Genomic DNA, 20,912 nt, shown 5'->3' on the forward strand with positions numbered 1-20,912 from the left:
CAATAACATCTCACACATTTTCAATCAGAGATTGGTCTAAGGATGCTGGTGGCCATGGCATAGTATCAATGTCTTTAACTGTATGACCTGGGACACATGTTTTGGATATCCTTCCACAAGCTTCTCACAAAAGTTGGCAGGAATTTGGGGCCATTCCTCCTGACAGAACTGGTGTAACTGAGCCATGTTTGTAGGTCGTCTTGCTCACACCTGCCTTTTCTGCTTTACCCACAATTTTTTTATAGGATTGAGATCAGGGCTTTGTGATGGCCACTTTTAAAGATTGACATTTTTACCCTTATGCTACTTTCTAAACAGTTTGGCAGTATGCTTTGAGTCATTGTCCATTTGGAAGACCTATTTGCACCCAAGCCTTAACTTTCTCGCTGATGTTTTGAGATGTTGCTTCGGTATTGCCACAAAGGTGGTGGCAGCATCATGTTGTGGGATTAACTTGCTGCAGGAGGGAGTGGTGCATTTAACAAAATATATGGAATCATGAGTAACATGCAAACATTCCTGCAAACATTCATATGTGTCTTTCTATACAGTGTATTTAAACTTCTGATTTCAACTCTATATACTGTGGAAGGAAGGGACCTTGAGGAACGAAGGCTAGAACAAGAGTTTGCAACGCCATGCTGTACCCTGGGGACAGTGTTTGATTAGGGCCAATTTCATCCTACAACAGAATAATGACCCCAAACTCTAAACCATCAAAGCAATATTTATGAAATAAGAAGTAGGCCATAATTCTGACTGAAGTTAGTTGGCCAGCACAGTATTAAGCTGTTGTGGGAGGAGCCAGATCATATGGTATTAAGGAAGACTGCATCAAGGCAATACATTTTGTGGGAGATGGGTTAAAATCACATCTAGGGCAGCAGCTATCGATTATTTTTGTAATCGAGTACTCTACCAAAAAATCGATTTGATTAATCGAATAATCGGATAAAACATTTTTGCTTAATCAATAAAAAAAGGCATAAACATTAGCTTTATGTTGTGTGTCTTAGCTTCTGAAGAGCAGAGGCGTTGCTAGATCTGCCAGTGTTGAATAAGATCGCTGCATTCTTTTACCACCAAGCCGGATGTTCTCTAAAATATATCAGGATCTGTGTATTAATTGTGACAACAGAAACATTAAAAATGCTGCTTTTTTGGACTACTTGGGTCTAATTGAGACAAATAATACAGTAAGTTCAAGGCCGTGAATTTATGAACCCTGAAATTGACACCTATCGCATTGGGGCACATTAGGCACTAGTGGTAATTAATATTTTTTCCAATAAATAAGAGACAAGCACTTCCCTATATTAACAATAAGCGCGCTATTTCACAAAAAAGTTGCACAAATACCACGCTCTGAGTTTAAAAAAAAAAGGCACAGAAAATGAATTGATTATTTTTTTTAATCGAACAACTTAATTTACTTGAGTTATTGTTTCGGAAGAGTTGGTAGACTATATTTGTAGCAAACAATTTTTGATAAACGCAAAATTTGAAGTACACAGTACTTCTGTTTAATTTCAGCTTGTTTTTATTTTGGCTTCTCATCGTTCAATAAAACCCCTATCCAGATAAATCTCTCCATCTAGATAGAGTGAATCTGATTGTGATTGGATGTAGAGAAGTATAAACATATACCATTCCGACACCCTATTGGTTTATACTGTGATCCACCACACCTGCACATCACGTCACGCCCCCACCCACACACTCCAGCAAGAACATAGCAGACTTATGTAGCCTAGTATGAAGATAAATCGTGTAGAAACTCAAGATAACTCATAAAAACTTTTGTCTCAGTTGTTTAACTGGGCTCTCTTTATCTACTTTTAGGATATGTGTGAAAATCTGATGATGTTTAAGCTCATATTTATGCAGAAATATAGAAATGTTAAGAGATTCACTAGCTTTCAGGCAGCACTGTAAATAAATTATTCGATTCGAGATTGTATGACTGAAGTTATCATAATCAGATTGCATAAGCAGAGAATTCCACTTCTTATATTAATATGTACCGCATTACACATCTCTGAAAGATATGAATATCACCTGGTTCAGAGCTGAGATTACATAATCCACAGGATTCACAGAGACAAATGCTTTGATTGGTTACATTTCCCTGCCGCCGTTTCCTTCGTAACTCTTGATTCTGGTAAGCGCAGTATTTTCAGCAGCGGGTTGACAGTGTCAGGAGAGTGTTATGAGATTAGAAAATCGACAGGAAATTAATGAGAGAAAAGAAGAAAGACGATTCATTAATCTCCAGATGCTGTGTGTGAGAGGGTGTGTCTAAGAGGCTGTGTGTGTGTGTGAGAGGCTGTGTGTGTGTGAGAGGCTGTGTGTGAGAGGGTGTGTGTGTGAGAGGCTGTGTGTGTGAATGACTGAGCGACTGCATTTGTGTGTACCCCACAGGTGTCTTATTAAAATTTAATCACAGCATTCCGCCGTGCCATTCATCTCTCTAACCTGATGAGCCGAGCCGCAATTATTTTTAGAGGATGTCTTTGAAGTTGAGGGAATCTCAGCCAGGCTAAGTTTTAGGTGTGAGAACAAGAAGCCTGAGCAGAGACTGAGCAACACACACATATATATATATACACACACACACATATATATATATACACACACACACACACTGTGACAGAACAAACACACTATTTCCAGTCCTGTTCTAAAGGGATGTAATGCTCGATGGAGCTTCCAAGCAGTGTCGTCACTTCATGGTGCAAAATGTATCGACACAATGATTCAGTGTTTTAACTTCAAAAGCTAAAGTCACACTGACTGATTACAGTGAATGAAGCTTTGTTACATCATCGAAATCGCTGTGAGGATTCAAACAGTGCCGGATTAATTCAAATCCACAGGATAAAAATAGAGAATCCAAAAACATGTTTTTTTGCACATGCAGTGTTAATTTCATTAACAAATACGTGTTGATGACCTATATTATGATAACACTTTCGGCGCTTATTAATGTCTTATTATTTGCGTAATAAAGCCTTAATTAGACATTTGTAAATGATTTATTCACTACTTATTAGGCTTTATTCTCTGTTATCAGTGTTATTGATGCTTAATTAAGGGTGTGTGATTGATTAAATATTGAATCAGTTCTTTTTAGTGTCTAATTAGTAATGAACAGTATATTTTACCTCACTATAGAATATGGTACACATCTTGGTCTATTAGTGACTTATTAAGTCCTAATTAACTCAATAAACTCCAGCACAGCCATATCCATACCAAACTCACAAAGATGAACTGCTGCCAATTATAATAACACTAATAACATGTACATTTAGCTAATAGTTAATACTTAACAATCTGCTTAACAGGGTGCTAACATAACTGTTTATTGTGCACTAACTAATAAAACAAACTAATACAGCCATTATTAATCATTTCCACATAACATACCGCTAATTAAGCACCAATAACACTGAATTAAGACTAATAAGTAGTGAAAAAATCATTTACAAATGTCTATTTAAGGCTTTATTAAGCAATTTGTGCCTAATTTGTGTTCCTTAAAATAAAGTGTTACCAAAACAATATATATATATATATATATATATATATATATACTTTTTTGTTTTTCAACTAATAAAAACTACGTGAAAAATTCAAAAACTGATGAAAATGGTGAATAATTGTACTACATTTAATTTTTGACCAGTGATTGGAACATATGACCCTAATGTTTCAGACCTGCCGCACCACATGGCACATTCAGGAAGTGATGTCAAATTCAAAACACAGTTTCTGAAAAAAAGCCATGTGAATGTCTTCAAACAAGTTCCGTTATGTCTCTGTTATGTTTTTGTGTAGCTGATCTGAGATCATTTGTTCCAGCCTGTTTCTAAATCTCTGATCTCAAAACTGTGTCTGTTGTCAACATGATATATGGCTACGATGTAAAGCATCATAACAGTCCTTTTTTGTTGTTGTAGAGAAAAAAACGAACCCAGGCTGCATTGCTTTATTATTTATTGTCCATGATTTGTCAAACCATTAGCATTTGTGGAAAGGAAGGATCTGGAAAAATATTTAGATCTGCTGTTTGGGATCATGTTAAGGTAAAGTGTCTGATTGCCCACCAGATGTCACTGTGGTGGGTGATTGTTCGAAAACCTTACAAGATCAAATCTTTTCCAAATCATTTGGTTCATTTAGAGATTATGCCATCTCTAAAAAATCTATTATCTATTATCTACTATCTATGGATATAAGGGTGTGGCAATGTTGTTATGTTGTTTTGAGATCAGAGATCAGATTTTTAAACATTTGGGGACAAAATATTACTTACACTTTCTAAAGCCAGGTGTACAGTGTGCAATTTTTAGCCTAATTTTAAGCCAGATCTGGTTGTATGCGACTGAATTTCATAATTAGGTCAAATTTTAGCTTCATCATGCATCGAGTGATGTCCAATCAACTGCTCAAACAAGCGACAAATGAGCAGTCAGATGCGAGGAGGGATTTCAGACATGATAGAAATTTTGGTCGCTTGTTTTACAGTGTGAGCTTTCTTGGGAGCCATTTTTTTTAACGTCACGACCTGTTTTCCCAAAATGTATTGCCAATATAGGTCACAAAAATCTTTTATATCATATATCTACACATATTATAAAAGAGGAAAACCAGTATTGTAGATTGCATAGACTGTTATATTCTGATACTGGATATTTAACCTAATTAACCAGAAGACAAAACAGGGACCAGTAATGAAACCTGTTTTTGCACAGTCAGGTGGCATTTTTTTTTTTTATACAAGTGTATTAAAACTTTAAAGACAGTGTAATTCAAATGAATCGATTCAGAGTTTAAAATCACATATATTTACATACAGTACCGGGCAAATTGTATGCACCTAAGCAAATTACACTAATTCATGTATCTGTATATGATTTAACAGATGAGAATAAGCATAAATACAGTAAAAAGGAACAAGAATTTCTCATTTTTAGGTAAGTATGTTATATCCTGTGAGCCAAGCTGTAGAACAAAGTGTAGTTCCAGATTTCTCCTGGATGCCCTCAGCCAGCATGTGTATATTATGTTCAGTTCAACTGTTTGGCTGTAGTCTTTGAGAAGCCAAGTTTCTGCAGACCTCTAATAGCCAATCGGTGTATGTGACCAAGGCTTCCAAAAATAAGCACAATCAGAGTACATTTGTAGCTTAAACTATTATAACACTCTACGAGTGGCTCGTACTTCACAATCTTTGTACAAAAAGCTTTCTCCATTGATGAGTCAAAACAGCAGCTTCCTTCAGTTAGAAACACAGATTTACCCTCCACATCTACAGTAACCACATCAGGCCTTCTGACAGATATTTCACACAGAGCCGCTTCACCACACACACTGTGCAACATTTCAGAATTCACCAAACAATTCATATGTACAGAAACTGAGGAAGAAAAAAACAGATGGCAGTTCTCTACAAATTAATTCCACTTTTCTCTCACATCTGGAGATATACACTCTAAAAAACAGAGGTACGATATAAGTACTTTTTTGTACTCAAAGGTACACTCTTCATAATTGTACATTCAAAAGTACAATATTGGTCTTTACAGGGTCAGATTTGTTCCCTCTGAAATAGAAAGTAATTCCTAACAGCAATAAGTACAAATTTGTACCATTTAACCAGCTAAAAGGTACATTCAGTATTCTGTATCACTGTACTAATAAACAATACATATTTTAATTGCACATTTTTTATTTGAAAGCCAGACAATTTTGGATCATCAAGTTTTTGAGCCATATTCAGTTGATGATAATGTTTATAATGTTTATAATCTTTACTGGCACAAAACCATGGGTACAAAAAAGGTACCTCATTATAAGGTACAGCCCCAGCGACAAGCTTTGTACTCTTTTAAGTACAAATCTGTACTTACTTTTCTTAGTGTGTACATGTCCTTATAAAAATTACAACCGCACTCACACACACACACACACACTGCTCTCTGTAAATGTCTGTCTGGTGTCCTAACGTGGACATGCACGTGTGTCTGTGTAAATCAGCAGCCTGTGCAGGAGGAGGTGGTGCAGGGTGATGGTGACGCGGACAGTAAGACCGTAGTCTCCAACCATGATGTCATCCAGCCACAGGAAGCAGATTTGGTACGTGGCCCTGTTTGATTAGCTCAGCATAGCGCTGTGCTCTCTGATAAGGGCTGTTTGAATGCATGTGTGAAGGGAAGCTGAGCTCTGCACTGGGCTGATACCTGTCCTTGTTCTGGATTATATACTGTACTGTGTGTGTTTAGGCTTCAGTTGTGCAAGGCATACACATTTTTTGACACATCTGACACAAAGACTGGTCAAAAAATTGGTCCGAATGGTGCTTTTCTGGGAGATTCCCTGTCTTTCCTGTGCAAATGCAATGGCGTGCTGCTGCTGCTTCGTCTCTTTCTTCATGGAAGTCTATGTCAGAAGCTGCCTTCACTGTTCACTGTTCTATGTGCCTCTGCTTGTCTTTTTAAATAACCACAGTGCTCTCTGCTGGTCAACCTGCTGAGATGTTCCTGTTATTAAAGAGCTCATATACTGCTTAGATCTTGAATGGTCTTAAAATAGAGAGGTTATATAATATTATTAATCAATCAATCAATCAACCTTTATTTCCACTCGGTAAATACACTGAGGGTCACCCTCATTTTCAATGCAGCCGAGCGTTTACAAAATTAAAGGGACGGAAAAATAAGTTTAGAGTAAAAAAAAAAAGCTAACAATAAAGGATTTAATCAAGAAGAAATAAAATAATGCAGAATAAAAGGATATACAGACAGGCTAAAATGTAAAGCAATAAAACAAAGAGATAAATAATTAGAACAATAAAATATAAACACAAAGAAATAAAAGACTAAAATAAGACCACAATTATAAAAAAAGAATGATGGAATAAAATAAAACAAAATAAAATAAAATAATAATAACAAGTAAAAAAAAAGTATAAAAAATAAAAGGAAGAAATAATTGAAATAAAAGGGTAAAGGCAGTAATAAAATAAATAAAAGGATGAAATGAATAAAATAAATAAAAAGACTAAAAGGTAAAACATAGAATTAGATAAATAAAAAGACAAAAAAAATAAAATACATAAAAAAGTGAAAAAAAATGGTATGCTTTTTATTTTTTTTTATCAAATTCGAATCTGAAAAATGTGACATGCAAAAGTATTCAGTCCTCTTTACTCTGAAACCCCTAAATAAAATCCAGTGTCATCAGTTGTTTTCAGAAGTCACTTAATGAATTAGTCCTGCGAGTTTTTTTTAATGTGTTTTAATTGGCTACCCTGCACTGTAGCTAATTTAAAGCAGTCTAGTTAAAATACGGCCTACAATAATGAGCCAAAACATAATCACCACCTGCCTAATTTGCTGCTGTAACAAAAATCACTTCATCTGTAAGTGATCATAATGTTTTGACATATAAAAGTAATAAAAGGACAATTAATAAAATAGCCTTCAAATCAAATACTACATTCTGAAACACTTTACTGGATACTGGATGGATCAGACTGTTCTATTTAAAACAGAATATGGGCTCTTTAAGATACAACACTGCCATCTACTGTCGGACTGTTGTTTTGGTCAATGTTGCTTTCCTTGGACACACAGCAGCCTGTAATCTGATACTAATAAATAAAAGGGATCTTTAATCATTTCTTTCACACCTGTTGTCTGTTATTGTCTGTTTCAGAGCCAGAGAGAAAGCAGACTAAAGGAAGCTAAAGAGAATGGCTCCCCTGTGAGTGTGAACACACACACACACACACACACACACACATGCAGACACACAAACACACATTGAGTTTAATACTTTTACTCTGATACATTGTTTATGTGCTGTATCGTTACTTTATACAGTTATAAAATGTTAGGAATCATTCTAAACCCATAATTTTACTAAAGCCAGCTCTGCACTGTCATCGGGTTTGATGAAGCTGCTTATCATTAAGTGAATCAAGTGATACAGCTAAAGCGACAAATCCTGTCACATTTAACCCAGTAACGCTGGTGTTGTGTTTCTTGTTGTTTTTTCTCCAGCTGAAAAGCAGCAGTCTGGGTCGGGAGTCCGTCACATCTCCTCTCACCATCACCAATGAAAATGTTACCTCAGCAACAACTCAAGTCACCAAGGTAACACTTTTTGTTGCTTTGAAGTAAGAATTTAATTTACTTTCTTTAAATTAATGAAAATGTTCTACCAGTATGAATCCTGAATAATTCATTTAATATACATTGTAACCAATTGCTGTATTTTCTTTACAGTAAAAATCTATGTTCCATTTGTATTTTTTAAGGCTTAACACCAAAAAAAAAATTACAAATGAAGCAATGTTTAGTAACCCCTGGCCAAACATACTGTATGTAATATAAATGTGTAGGGGGGGTGTACAGTGTGTACAGTACAGTATCAGGGTGTACAGCATCAAAATGTGTTTTGATATATGTTTTTCACAAAAAATGAGCCAATGCCAATGAGTTTGAGTTAGAAAAAATATTTTTTTAGTATCATTTGATGAAAAATGAAAACGGGTCCCACAGACCCGAACACCACACAAGGGTTAAAATGAAAATAAATCTTATTTACTGTAACTACATAATTTTTTTTTGGCCAGGCAGTGTATTAAATTTATTTCTAATCAATTTTTGTTTTTGCGGAAAAATGCTAGAGCATATTTTTACCAAAACCAACCTTTTAAACATAAGAAAATGCAATAGCAGTCTTCATTCTGTGATGAAATGCTAAAAGTTGAAGAACATTAGAACAGGATGGCTGTGTGCCTTCCTACCTACTGCAATCTGCAGTAAAGTGTAATAACATTTCTGCAGGGCCCTCGGGCTTGTCATCATGTCCTTGCAGTCAATTTGGTTTGCTAGTGAGATTAGCAGGACTCCTATCAGGCTAATTACTTCTGCCAGCTGGAGTCAAGCATCCACTATTCACTTAAGTGAGCAAATTAACTTTCTGTCTTTCTGTAGAGGTTAAGCTTAGTGGATGACAGGCAAAGCTCGCCCACGGTTTTAATTGTGTTTTTAATGTGCCCTCAGCAACAGTCAAGTCAACTCAAAGTCCAGTTTCACTCACATCCTGATATTTTAGACATTAAAAACTGTAGATTTACTTTATCTGTTTTCAAGAGCATTTTCTTATTTTGAGCACTGCACTTTCAGTCAAAGTGTACCACTTTTAATAATAATAATAATAATAAGGCTCCATATTTAAAGGTGCATCTCAAAAATGTAGAACTCTTCCTCCAGACCATGATTTCCGAATGAAATGTAAAATTTACTGATGATCAGTGATGGTTTGGAGAGACATGTCATCTGCTGGTGTTGATCCACTGTGTTTTATTATCAAGTCTAAAGTCAGTGCAGTTTTGTTTTCCCACAAAATCTTACAGCACTTCATGCTTCCCTCTGCTGACAACTTTCTGGGTGATGCAAATTTCATTTTCCAGCAGGACCAATTGGTCTTATATAATATTCTAATGTTCTGATATACTGATTTTTGAGTTTTCATTGGCTGTAAGCCATAATCATCAGCAATAAAAGAAATCAATGCTTACATTAGATAAATCTGTGTGTAACACATCTATATAATATATGAGTTTCACATTTTGAACTGAATTACTGAAATAAAGTAACTTTTCCACGATATTCTTATTTTTTGAGAAGCAACTGTATATGGCAATACCACCACAGCCCATTGGAGGGTGCTCGCACACAAATTGAAAATAGTTCATTAAATAGTTTATTAACGGTCATTGCTTTAAAAAACACTAAAAATCAGTTACAACACATATAATAGACAATAGAAAGGATAAACATGGCCTGTCTTTTGCCAAAAAGTGATTCCATATTTATTTATACTGTAAAACCTCAGATCTTTCTGAATCCACCATTTAGCATTAATCTATCTAATAAACTAATACAGAAAATCGCTTTAGTCAATTAATTTGTTTTATGTTATACACTACATTATGATTACTGGAGAGATAATGAATCTGGATCATTTAATGAATAAACATATAATTTATCAGATACGTTAATGTTGACTCATGGACAAGAAGACTAAGTGGGATAAATAAAGTACATTTTTTAAACATTTATAACTGATTTTATAATTGCAATTTAAATCCACATGCTGCCCACCTGCAGTCCTGACCTGTCCCCAATAGAAAATATGTGAAGAATTTTAAAGTAATAAACAACCACAATTACTCCATGCTTTGACCTTAAGATTTACAGAATTAATGGGGCAAAAAATAACATAAAAATGCAAGAAATGTTTATAAACAAATAAAAGATAAAATATAAAATACAGTCTGCATTACCCATACTTTACATCTAGTTTTATCTGATTTAAGGTTGTAAAAGTTTCTAAAAAAATACATTTGCTTGACAAGCATTATTCATTATTAGCATGATTCATCTAAAAATAAATCCAAAATACAGAGAAATAGAAAGATTAAAAAGGTATCAGTGCATTTTAGAATAGAAATGTCATCAATCACATTGCAGAATGTTTTATATTATAGCGTAAATTAGGTGTAATTTTGTTTATTATCACAAAAAAATAAAGACAATATTGTGTAAAAATTATTTTTCTGAGTTTTCAGCTTCAAATCTTTGTTTTCTGTTTGCAGACGGTTAAAGGGGGATACTCAGAAACAAGGATCGAGAAAAGGATCATTATCACAGGAGATGATGCTGTGGACCAACATCAGGTAACATACAATCAAATGGGGAAATACAGAAGTTAAATACAGAATGTATTATGCCTGTGTTTAGTATCATGTCTTATTGAAGTACCTTAAGCTACATTCACACAACAGTTTGCTAGTAATGACCTACGCCCTTGACTGGGCAGAGAAGAAGAAGAGAGGGGGGGCGAACTCTGAGTATTTGGGCAGGAGTTTTTGGGTAGCTTCGCTGGAAAAGCGTGAAGCTGAAGCCCCCCCACACAAAGAGAAACATGAAGAGAAAGGATGGAATAAAAGAAGGAGGAAGATGGGGAGGAGGTGGGTGCGAGGTTGTTCAACACGCAGGTAGAGAGGAAGTGACGGTTTATATAGGGAGGAGAGTGGGAGGAGTGAGGGTGTGGATTAATCTTCCAAAACTAAGTTATATACATAACTCCACGTAAAGTGACCCAAATCTGATTTTTTCACAAAATCTGATAATTATTTGTGTCTAATTTAGTCTGATAATTATTTTTAGTCTAGGTGATATTAATCTGTCTGAAAGGGTCATACTTTGTAAGTGACACACATGAGCTAAACAGCAGTGATTCACGTGAAGTTTCGGTTTCATCCTTGTCAGAATCTCAGGAGATATGTAGGAGTTCAGGCTGCAGCTGGGATTATCACTGACAATTTATTCAAGCTCTGCCTAATAAAAGAATAACATGCACAAATCAACGACCTGGTTAAACCGAATCATTAAAAACACAAAGTGACTGCGATGCAAGCCTTTTAATCACTCCAGACGTGTATGAGCCCTGTTACCTATTTTTTTCTTCTATTTAACGTAAAAGTTGCATGAATTCTGATCTTGCTGTTCAGACTCACATTGGCGTGAATCATATATATGAATGTACAGATTTTAATACCACATATTGTCAGATTCAGTGTGCTTTTTGCTGTTTAGACAAACACAGATCAAAGATCAAATTTGAGCCAAATTGACCTGCTGTGTGAATGTAGCTTAATTCTCAGTGTTTCTTAACACCCTTTTCAGGCTCTTGCCATGGCAATACAGGAGGCCAAGCAGCAGCATCCTGACATGCTGGTTACGAAGGCCGTGGTCGTCAGAGAAACAGAATCTTCCTCTGAGGAGAAACACAGGACGCAGGAGGTGAGCTGAACTGACTGATACAACACTAATTATTTCTTACATTTAAGAGAACAATGATTATTTAGAGTAATCATTGAATTGATTCGTCAATTAAAGTCTTAACAGAGAAACTGCTACTTAGGATAAGCTCAGTAAATTATAGTTTCACATGGAAACTATTTGGAAGGCTTTGAGGCTTATGTTTTATCTTATGTATCTTATTTAGTGTAATAAACCACAAAACTAACTATATATATGTATATATATGTTTATTTATATGTTTAAAGATAAATCAACATAAGCAATACCACCACAGTGGGGGAGTGCTGGCACACAGACTAAACACCTCTGATTTTAAAGTAGAGCAAAAGTAGGGTTTAATGCAATATGCAGCAATAACTTTCAAAATAACTGTCATAAACGTGCATTTCTGTACAAATACTTCTCCACAAATACTTTAATATCCTACTTAAGTAGAAATGTTGGTTATCTATACTTTTACTATTATTTTTAGTGCACTATAGGACTCTGTGGCACCACACTGAAAAAAAAAATGATGCGTAAAATGTACTTAAAAAAACTTTTGCAACTTTCTGCATTTGCTTTTTTAAAGTAAATTTAATTTCATGTAAATTTAAGTAACTTCAACTCAGTTTCAAGCCTTAAATGTTACATAGAGTAAATGTAGAGTATACTAAACAGAATGTATTACATGCCGTCCATGTGTTGAGACAGTGAGACTTGGTCTGTTTACAAAATAAAACTTTGAGATTATGTAAATATTTGAATGTGTGTTTTAACTAAAATTATGTATAATAATATTGTATAAATTAAGTATTGTAAGTAATTGAAATTAGGTAATATAATATGCAGAAATTAAGTAGGTTAAATAAGGTTACTAAAAGAAAGGATTGATTCAGTAAAAATAAATTAAGTAAAGTTTAATAAAAAAAAGGATTGACTGAAGTTCAGTTTATGTATTTACTCTTTGTAACATTTAAGTCTTGAAACTAAGTTAAAGTTACTTACATTTTTATTAAATTAAATTTACTTAAAAAAAAAAGCAAATGCAGAAAGTAAATTTTACGCATCATTTTTTTCAGTGCACCTAAGCGTTTGTTGTTAATGTAATTTTTCCCCTTACATTACTTTTACTTTTATACTTAAAGTAGTTTTGAAATCAGTACTTTTACACTATAAAATCTTGAGCTTATACTTCTACAAACATATTTTAAACTCTAGTATCTATACTTCCACCTGCGTATTGAATGTCAATACTTTTCACACTTTTCTCTTTCTGTCTGCCTCTATGTGTGCAGTCCTGAAATCCACAGACGGCCTGATGAAATGGAACTGAGAGAGTGAGGAGAGGAGCATGACGTCCAGGCCCAACCCTTACACCCAGCTGAGAGGCTAACCTATGCTACTGTATGAACAATACAGACCAATAATACACACACTTACACACACACACACACACACACATTCACTTTACAGCCTACAAGTCCTCCTCCTCCTCTTCTTCCCTCTGCTTGTCAGCCCAGACTGTGTGAGACTCGTTTAATCAAGGCGACCTGGAGATCCCAACATCACAACGTCAACCCAGCCAGCCAGCAGCGCACTGGACCGTATCACCTGTCTAAACCCAGTATATACTAGCGCACACAGAGCTCGTCTAATAATACTACTACTACTATTACTACTACTCATATTCCCGACTAGCATGACTTCAGAAAAAGGAACAAGGCTGCAGTCTCGCCCTTGAATTGTATAAATGTTGTATAAAGAGTTTATTCTCTAGTTTAGCTTGTTATTACTGTGGATTATCAGAAACTCCAGCATACAGAGAACTTCAGAAATGACCGAAATGACTGAAATAAATGGCTAAGGAGGGAAAAGTGACCCAGTGTCCATGTCATATGCAGAGTCCATCCTGTGTGGTCAGCGTCAGTCTCCAGAGTCTACTGCACGTTGTTTCGGACCCTCCCTCCGAGAGGTTTGCTGATTTTCGCCCCCTAATCCCAATCCTAATCCTAATCCTACCTGCTCACTGTGGAATACTCTTCTGCTCTGTCCTCTGAAAGGGTCGTGGTGAAGATTCTGCCTTCGCTTTCTCCTTCATGCATGACTTCGAGGGAGATATGAGGTCAGGTCAGCCTGAGACAGGGTAATGGTCAGCTCTTACTGCTTGCTGTCACCTGTCTGACGTATAAATATATATATATATAAATATACAGTATACACTGAACACACGCAGTCTTTTTAGCTTTGTAAAGATTTTTAAAACCATAGATGATCAAAACGTCAAAAGTGTTTGCTTGTTAATTACAGTTAAAACATATTTATCAGTCATCTCACCTACATATGCATGATTTGAGCAGCCAGTGAGGAAGGTGAATGGTGGATAATAATAATAATAATAATAATAATAATAATAATAATAATAATAATTATTATTATTATTATTATTATTATTATTATAATAAACAAAAATGCATCATGTAGTGCATCAGAAGTGCCATGGTTTCCAGTGTGTGTCCTGCTGGCTGCGTTAGGATGGAGTGCACATCCCATAATAAATAATAACCTGAAGTGGATTATTTATATCAGCTTGAACTCTTCCAAAACTCGTCTAATAATGATTCCCCATTGATATATGTACAGATTTTTTTTTATATTATTTCATTTTCGGTTTGTTTGCTCTGCATTTTTTGGGCTGTCGAAAACAACACAGTAATTTTGGTATATTTTTGAAAATGCTGACATGACTGCGTCCGCTTGTGCTTGTTCTGTTGTACAGGATAAGTTCATCAGAGTTACCAGCCTCAGAAACCACAAGTTAACAGCTCCCCAAATAAGATACATTTAACACTTTTAAGTTACTACTTGATTCCTTATGTGTTCCTTCATAGTCTGGATGATTTAAGTATTCATTTACAATGTAGGAAAAAAATAGGAAAAAAAACAGTCAATGAGAAGCTGTGTCCAAACTTCTGACTGGTACTGTACAAATAGAGACCCAGATCAATAAAGAGATAAAAGAGATATTTTACATCTGCACCAGATAGTGTTTTATGCAGTGATTTAAAATAACTCTAAGCTGATTGATCAGCGCCAAACATCTGACTGGATTATAAGATATTAAAAACATTACAAAATAGTAAGTAATAGTTATTTAAGATTTAAAGTGATTTTACTTCAATATGAATCAGCGGCACGTCTTATCTAAACTGTGTTACTTCATTATTAATACAAACACAAAGATTGTATCGGAGCAGTAAGTGATTTAGATCAGATCTGCATAACCTAATACAAGAAAAACGTAGGCTATGGGCTAATAATAATAAAAAAAAAAGATATTTGTATTTTTTTTCCTGTTTTATTGTTTTTATGTTATTACTGAATTATATTACTTCCTAAGGATAAAACTAAAGTCTTACAGTTTAAGAGGTTAATAGGTTAGATATTGGCAGATTATTTACAGTAGGTATATATATATAGCAACTTTATGCTGTATATATCCATAAATATATCTTAGAATATGCATGCCCATTACGTTCTCTTTTTTCTTGAGCTTGAATGTTCATGTGAGCATTTTCAAATTGTTTTAGAAATGTCTGAACTCATATCTGAAGATCATGCATAGGAAAAACCGTGTTCATAACTTTCTTTCTCCTTTTTATTGTATCTGCTTGTTTGGAAATATTAGATTCCTGTATTATCCCCAGCTTAACTTTCCCCAACTGATATTCTGTAGCAGTTATTCTGAATAAGATGAGCATTGATGCCATAGATCTATATATATATGGGTTGTTACGAGGATTTAGAAAAAAGAACTTTAATATAAATATTTTATCGAAATTGTATTTCCATGGGATTCTATTTTTATGTTTTGTTTGAGTTTTTAAGTTATGCTGTATGATGAAATGTATTTATATGAACTGATGTGAATGTGAGCTGTTGGTTTTTCCCCCTTTTCTATATATAGTACAGTATATAGTACTGTATGACTTCCTTAGCTGATTCTAACCTGGTTACATGTAGACAAAGCCTGGTTTCATAGTTTAAGGATTAGACACCCATACAAAAAACAAATAGTACAAAATATATCACTGTATATTCTGGTTATATTGTAAAAAAAAATACAGATCACAGACCACAGTCCTCTATGAAGGACAAAAAAACTTTTATCTTAGTGTAAACAATATCACCCACATCTAGCAGTGAACAATTTGATCACAACATATTTATAAATCTAATATTGATATAGCCAATATAAAAGACACAAAAAACATAAAAAAATGCCACAACATAAGCCTGTACCCACAACATTCTCAAAAAGGATTTTTTAGATTGATGACTTATACTGTAGCTTAAATAATGTGGATTGAAATGTCGGAAATGGGTTAAAAATATATAAAACTGGTACTGAAACATTTTCTATAGCAATATACTGATATATGTTGATATTGCGTAACTGTCCAATCCTACCCAGAACTAACACATGCAGCCAATGCTAGCTAATTCTACATTTTGCATATATACCTATAAATATAGGTAGTTAATAACGTTACACATTACATTTTAAATCAAATTTGATTAATTTTTTTCACTGAATAAACATGTAACTGTTAGCTAGCTAGAGAGGGAGGTCATGTTAGCTAGCTAGTTAACCTTAGCTAGTTAGCTAGTTTTTCCCAAAGTCCAGCCTGAAGCTGTTTCTCCTCAGTCAGTCTGAGAAGCTAAAGCTAGCTAACATTCACATTAACCACCTCAAATAAACAGAGATAGCTAAAAAATCTCCCCAAACTCGACATGACCGGCTAATTTCCTGCTTATTTTTAGTCAGAATTAGTTAAAAGTTGGTCTGAGGAGTCCGCTAACGCCGGGATTGTTGGAACAGCCCGTTTCAGAGAGCCGTGAGCTTAAGTTTTGGGTCTGAGTTGTGTTTTCTTCTTCACTCACCACTGCAGCTGTTTTTTTTTTTGTTTGTTTGTTTGTTTGTTTTTTTCTCCCATTTTCTTTCTTTTTATGGCCATTTATTTGCGCTTGTCTCTCTCTCTTTCGGTAGCCAAGGCTTTGTCTCTGCCTTCTTATTCCTGCTCACTGAGAATGAGGAGAGGGGGTGGGGGAACCCTGTGGGTGTGTCAGATCTGCTGTTTGAGTTTTATCTGTGAAAACGAAAGCCACTTAAGATCACTACTGTTCAAAAGTTTGGAATCACTGCTTTTATGCATGAACTTCTTGTGAAAATAATCAATAGCACACATGTCCGTGGCATTGAAGAGACAAAGACAACCATACTCACCATTTGTGCAGTAAACACACACTTACTCACTCACTCATTTACACACAGGCACACACACACATCCTAGTGAGCAAACACTCACTAGTGATACACTTTTTGATGTAGTGAGCACATATTGTACAGCTGGTTGCACTGAGGATAGTTATCAGAAGGCAATTAAAAGAGCTCAGTTAGTGAGTCATACTACAGTGGAACATGAAAACATCCCATAAAATATAAAAAAGTGTATAAACCTGTTGTCAAAAAGATGTTTTGAGTGGGGTATAATGCTAATGCTAATGCTAATATACACACTCTATAGAAACCCAAATCTTAGCCCATTCACCTTACTTTTAAACATGATGATACTATTGATCAATAACTAGAAAACTTAAGTCCAGAACTTAAAAAAAAGAGACATTCACTCATGAGACAATAAGTAAAATATATTATATTATAATATAAATATTTGGGGGCTTATTTGGAAAAAGTTAAATAAATTTAATTAAGTTAATAGAAGTGATTCCAAACTTTTTAACAGTAGTGGATTTTTATAATTCCTATTGTTTTTAGTCTGACATCACTGGAATTCCTGATTATTGTTTATAATTTTTTTTTTTGCGTTTTTTGGGATTTATTTTGTGACTGTGTTTGTGTGTGTGTGTTCACGGCAAGCTCTCACAAGCTTGTATTAAATCCACTTTCGATGATTTATAAAAGAAACATTTTTTTTATGTTTTGTTGACTTGTTTTAAAAGAGTGTGACGCTTTTGGTTTGGGTGTGTTGAAGGGAGGGATGGTGTGGTTTGCATGGACAGAAGAATACTGATGTTTTTCATCAATCAAGCAAAAATGGAAAACGTGCAATCTTGTGAATATAATGTAAATCCAATTTACATGTAATGTGAGTTACATGTACATGTAAATAATGTGATTATTGCGACTCCACACGCCGGGACTGTTAACAGTGTTACGCGGGAGAGGACCGTCATACCAATATCGGGTGCCTTACCGTCAGAGTCGCTGCCGCTTGAGGCAATGGACAAATGGTGGGATCCTCTGAAATAAAGATTTAAATAATAATAATAATGATGATGATGATGATGATGGAGGGACAGATGAGTGTTGTTGCACTGGAGTAAGGCAAAAGTGCCTTGTATATACTTGCACAGAGAGGTTCTCCGTTTTCACCGTGGCTCATGATGTGAGAGGTGCAGTACGGGTCTGCTGGAGTCTCCTGCTGACCGAGCCTGTATGTACCGACGAACAGCAGCCAGTCCTGCGATGGATAGGATAAGAGTGGAGACCAAGCACCAAAGGATTTGGACCCAGTTCAGTATCTGATGCTCTGTGCATGGCATGAAGCATTGGCCTTCCCAACACTACTGTCCTCCTCCCTTCAGTTCACCCTGCTCTCCTTCTCTACTCGTTCATGGTCACCTAGTGCTTGATGGTGTGATTTTTGCTGTATTTGCATTAAGTCTAAATGGAACACATGAATACATCAATAAATGTCTAAAGTCTAATGGCAGCTGGATATTTTATTAATTATGACTCTTACTCTATGAAAAAAACTGTAAAAATGGACATTAATGGAACTAATGGAAATTAGAAATATTAATATTATTAAGTTTCCCAATAATTTTGTAAGAAACCAACCAGGAGTTTGGATGCAAATGCAGACAGGTTTATTAATCCAAATCAGAAGGCAAAAATCGTAGTCAAAACAGGCAAAGTTCAAAAAGACCAGAAAAGACACGCTAGGCTAAAATCGTAGTCAAGGGAAAGCGGTAGATCAAAAAACCAGGAAAACAGTAACATTAATAACGCTCGATAAGACACAATGTGGCAATATCTTGCAACTAGGCAGTGCATGAGTCCAGTTTATATAGTCCTGTAGATGAGTGATCTCCCACAGTTGTGTGGGAGAGGAGGAGTCAGCCTCAATACTCAGGAGAGGTGGATCTTAAAGGTGTAGTGCGAGCAGGTGTGACAAATTTTAAACAAAAATTGTCCCAACTTAATATATTGTGTTCAGATTAGTGTCAGCAATTTAAAAAAAGATTAATCTGTCTAATCCGTATATTACGGTAGCCACATACACAGTGGAGCTGGGGCAGAAGCTGCTCATGCTTCTCATGCAGAAACTGAAAAGGAAAAAAAAAAAAACAAGTTTTACAGTCTAATAAAAATCATTTAACCAGGTCAAATCAACAAATATATACACCAGACAGACAATTACCGATCAGGTAAACAGTGCAGACATTTCTCTTAATAAATTACAAATATTTTCAGGTAAAATTCACTATATTGTGAAACATTGCATTATATATTGTAAATCTATAGCAAAAATAAATTAAGTAAAGTATACTAGTTCAGTTCACTTATTTACTCTATGTAACATTTAATCTTGAAACAGAGTTGAATTCACTTAAATTTTTACATTAAATTAAATTTATTTTAAAAAAGCAAATGCAGAAAGTTGTGAAACTTTTTAAAGTAAATTTTATGCATCATTTTTTTCAGTGTAAATCAAAGTCAACGATAGTTTAAGCCAGGAATACCTCAAAATACTCAAAAATCAACCTAAGGCCAAAAAAAAAAAAAAAAAAAACAATCTTGGCCAGCTGCTTACAGTCTCTGGAGTTCACTAATTCACCAATAGTGTGCAGTATTGCCCACAAGAGCTACACTCCCATGGGCATTCAGTTATATTTTATATGATTGACTGCCTCATTATTTAAAGGCCCCAGTACATATTGTCATTGTAAAGAATAATTACAGCATTATAATGTTTTTATTGATGCCAAAAAGCTGTAATTAATTTACAGTTCATTACCATTATTATTATACAGTAATATGTTGTAATCTTTCTCCACAGTGAATACCTTTATTAGCAACTTTTTTGTGTTTACAAATACTGAAAATTTGCAAGACATTTTTAAAAGGTAGAGATCATATTTATTGGATATTAGATTGGGAGAAGATGCTTAAGGCATTAACATCACTTGTTGATACAGTATATTAGTGTGGCATTTTTGACTCTCATGTTCAGATAATTTGGTTCTTCAGTTCTCAGTTGTGGCATAAAAGTATCCAAAAGCAGTGTGTAAGACTGGTGGAGGAGAATATGACACGATGCATGAAAACTATGATTAATCACATCTTTTCATTATCTTCTTATTATTTCAGCCATTGCTTATTTTCTGCCAATAAATGCTCCAAATGACAATATATATATATATATATATATATATATATATATATATATATATATATATATATATATATATATATATATATGATGTCCGTAGTTTATAAAATAAAACAACAAGGATAATTTAACTCAAACATAAACCTATAAATAGCAAAATTAGAGAAACTCATTCAGAAACTGAAGTGGTCTCTTAATTAAATTTTTCCAGAGTTGTATATTGAAAATATCAAGTTTTCTAAGAATTCCAAAAACAGTTGTCCCAACTTATTATATCGTGTTCAGATCAGTGTTGGCGCTCCACCAGCAGCCGCCAGTAGAGAGCAGCACTGAACTTCCTCATCAAACCTCAGACCCAAAGACAGTCTTTAGGAGACGGTAAGGCTGCTGTAACTCAGTGATCATAAGAGCAAAGCAAATTCAAATTAATCAGCAGAAGCTAAATAAAAACAGGTCTGTGTGAAACTCTGTTCTTATATAAATGATTAAAGTCCTGATTCAGAGAGAGGCTGCAGCCTGCTGTGTTTTGTCATTATGTCCTCTTTAG

At 34.8% G+C, this 20,912-nt stretch overlaps 1 protein-coding gene across 9 annotated transcripts in view; it reads left to right on the forward strand.

The window, feature by feature from the left end:
* LOC103021633 (band 4.1-like protein 1) overlaps positions 1 to 18,677 on the forward strand; it is a 223,213-nt gene extending 204,536 nt beyond the window's left edge. For 7 of the 9 annotated variants that reach the window (XM_022682337.2, XM_022682343.2, XM_022682342.2 and 4 more), the window contains 6 exons: positions 6,043 to 6,141; positions 7,723 to 7,770; positions 8,070 to 8,162; positions 10,676 to 10,756; positions 11,769 to 11,885; positions 13,184 to 18,677. In XM_022682337.2, the coding sequence (XP_022538058.2) occupies positions 6,043 to 6,141; positions 7,723 to 7,770; positions 8,070 to 8,162; positions 10,676 to 10,756; positions 11,769 to 11,885; positions 13,184 to 13,189 (444 nt within the window). In that variant the 3' untranslated portion in view covers positions 13,190 to 18,677. The remainder of the gene's footprint in view (positions 1 to 6,042; positions 6,142 to 7,722; positions 7,771 to 8,069; positions 8,163 to 10,675; positions 10,757 to 11,768; positions 11,886 to 13,183) is intronic. The other 2 variants (XM_022682340.2, XM_022682344.2) reach the window with 2 other exon arrangements.
* The last annotated feature ends 2,235 nt before the right edge of the window (positions 18,678 to 20,912 follow it).

Source organism: Astyanax mexicanus, chromosome 24 (assembly GCF_023375975.1).
Source record: "Astyanax mexicanus isolate ESR-SI-001 chromosome 24, AstMex3_surface, whole genome shotgun sequence".
NCBI classification, from domain to species: Eukaryota; Metazoa; Chordata; class Actinopteri; order Characiformes; family Acestrorhamphidae; genus Astyanax; species Astyanax mexicanus.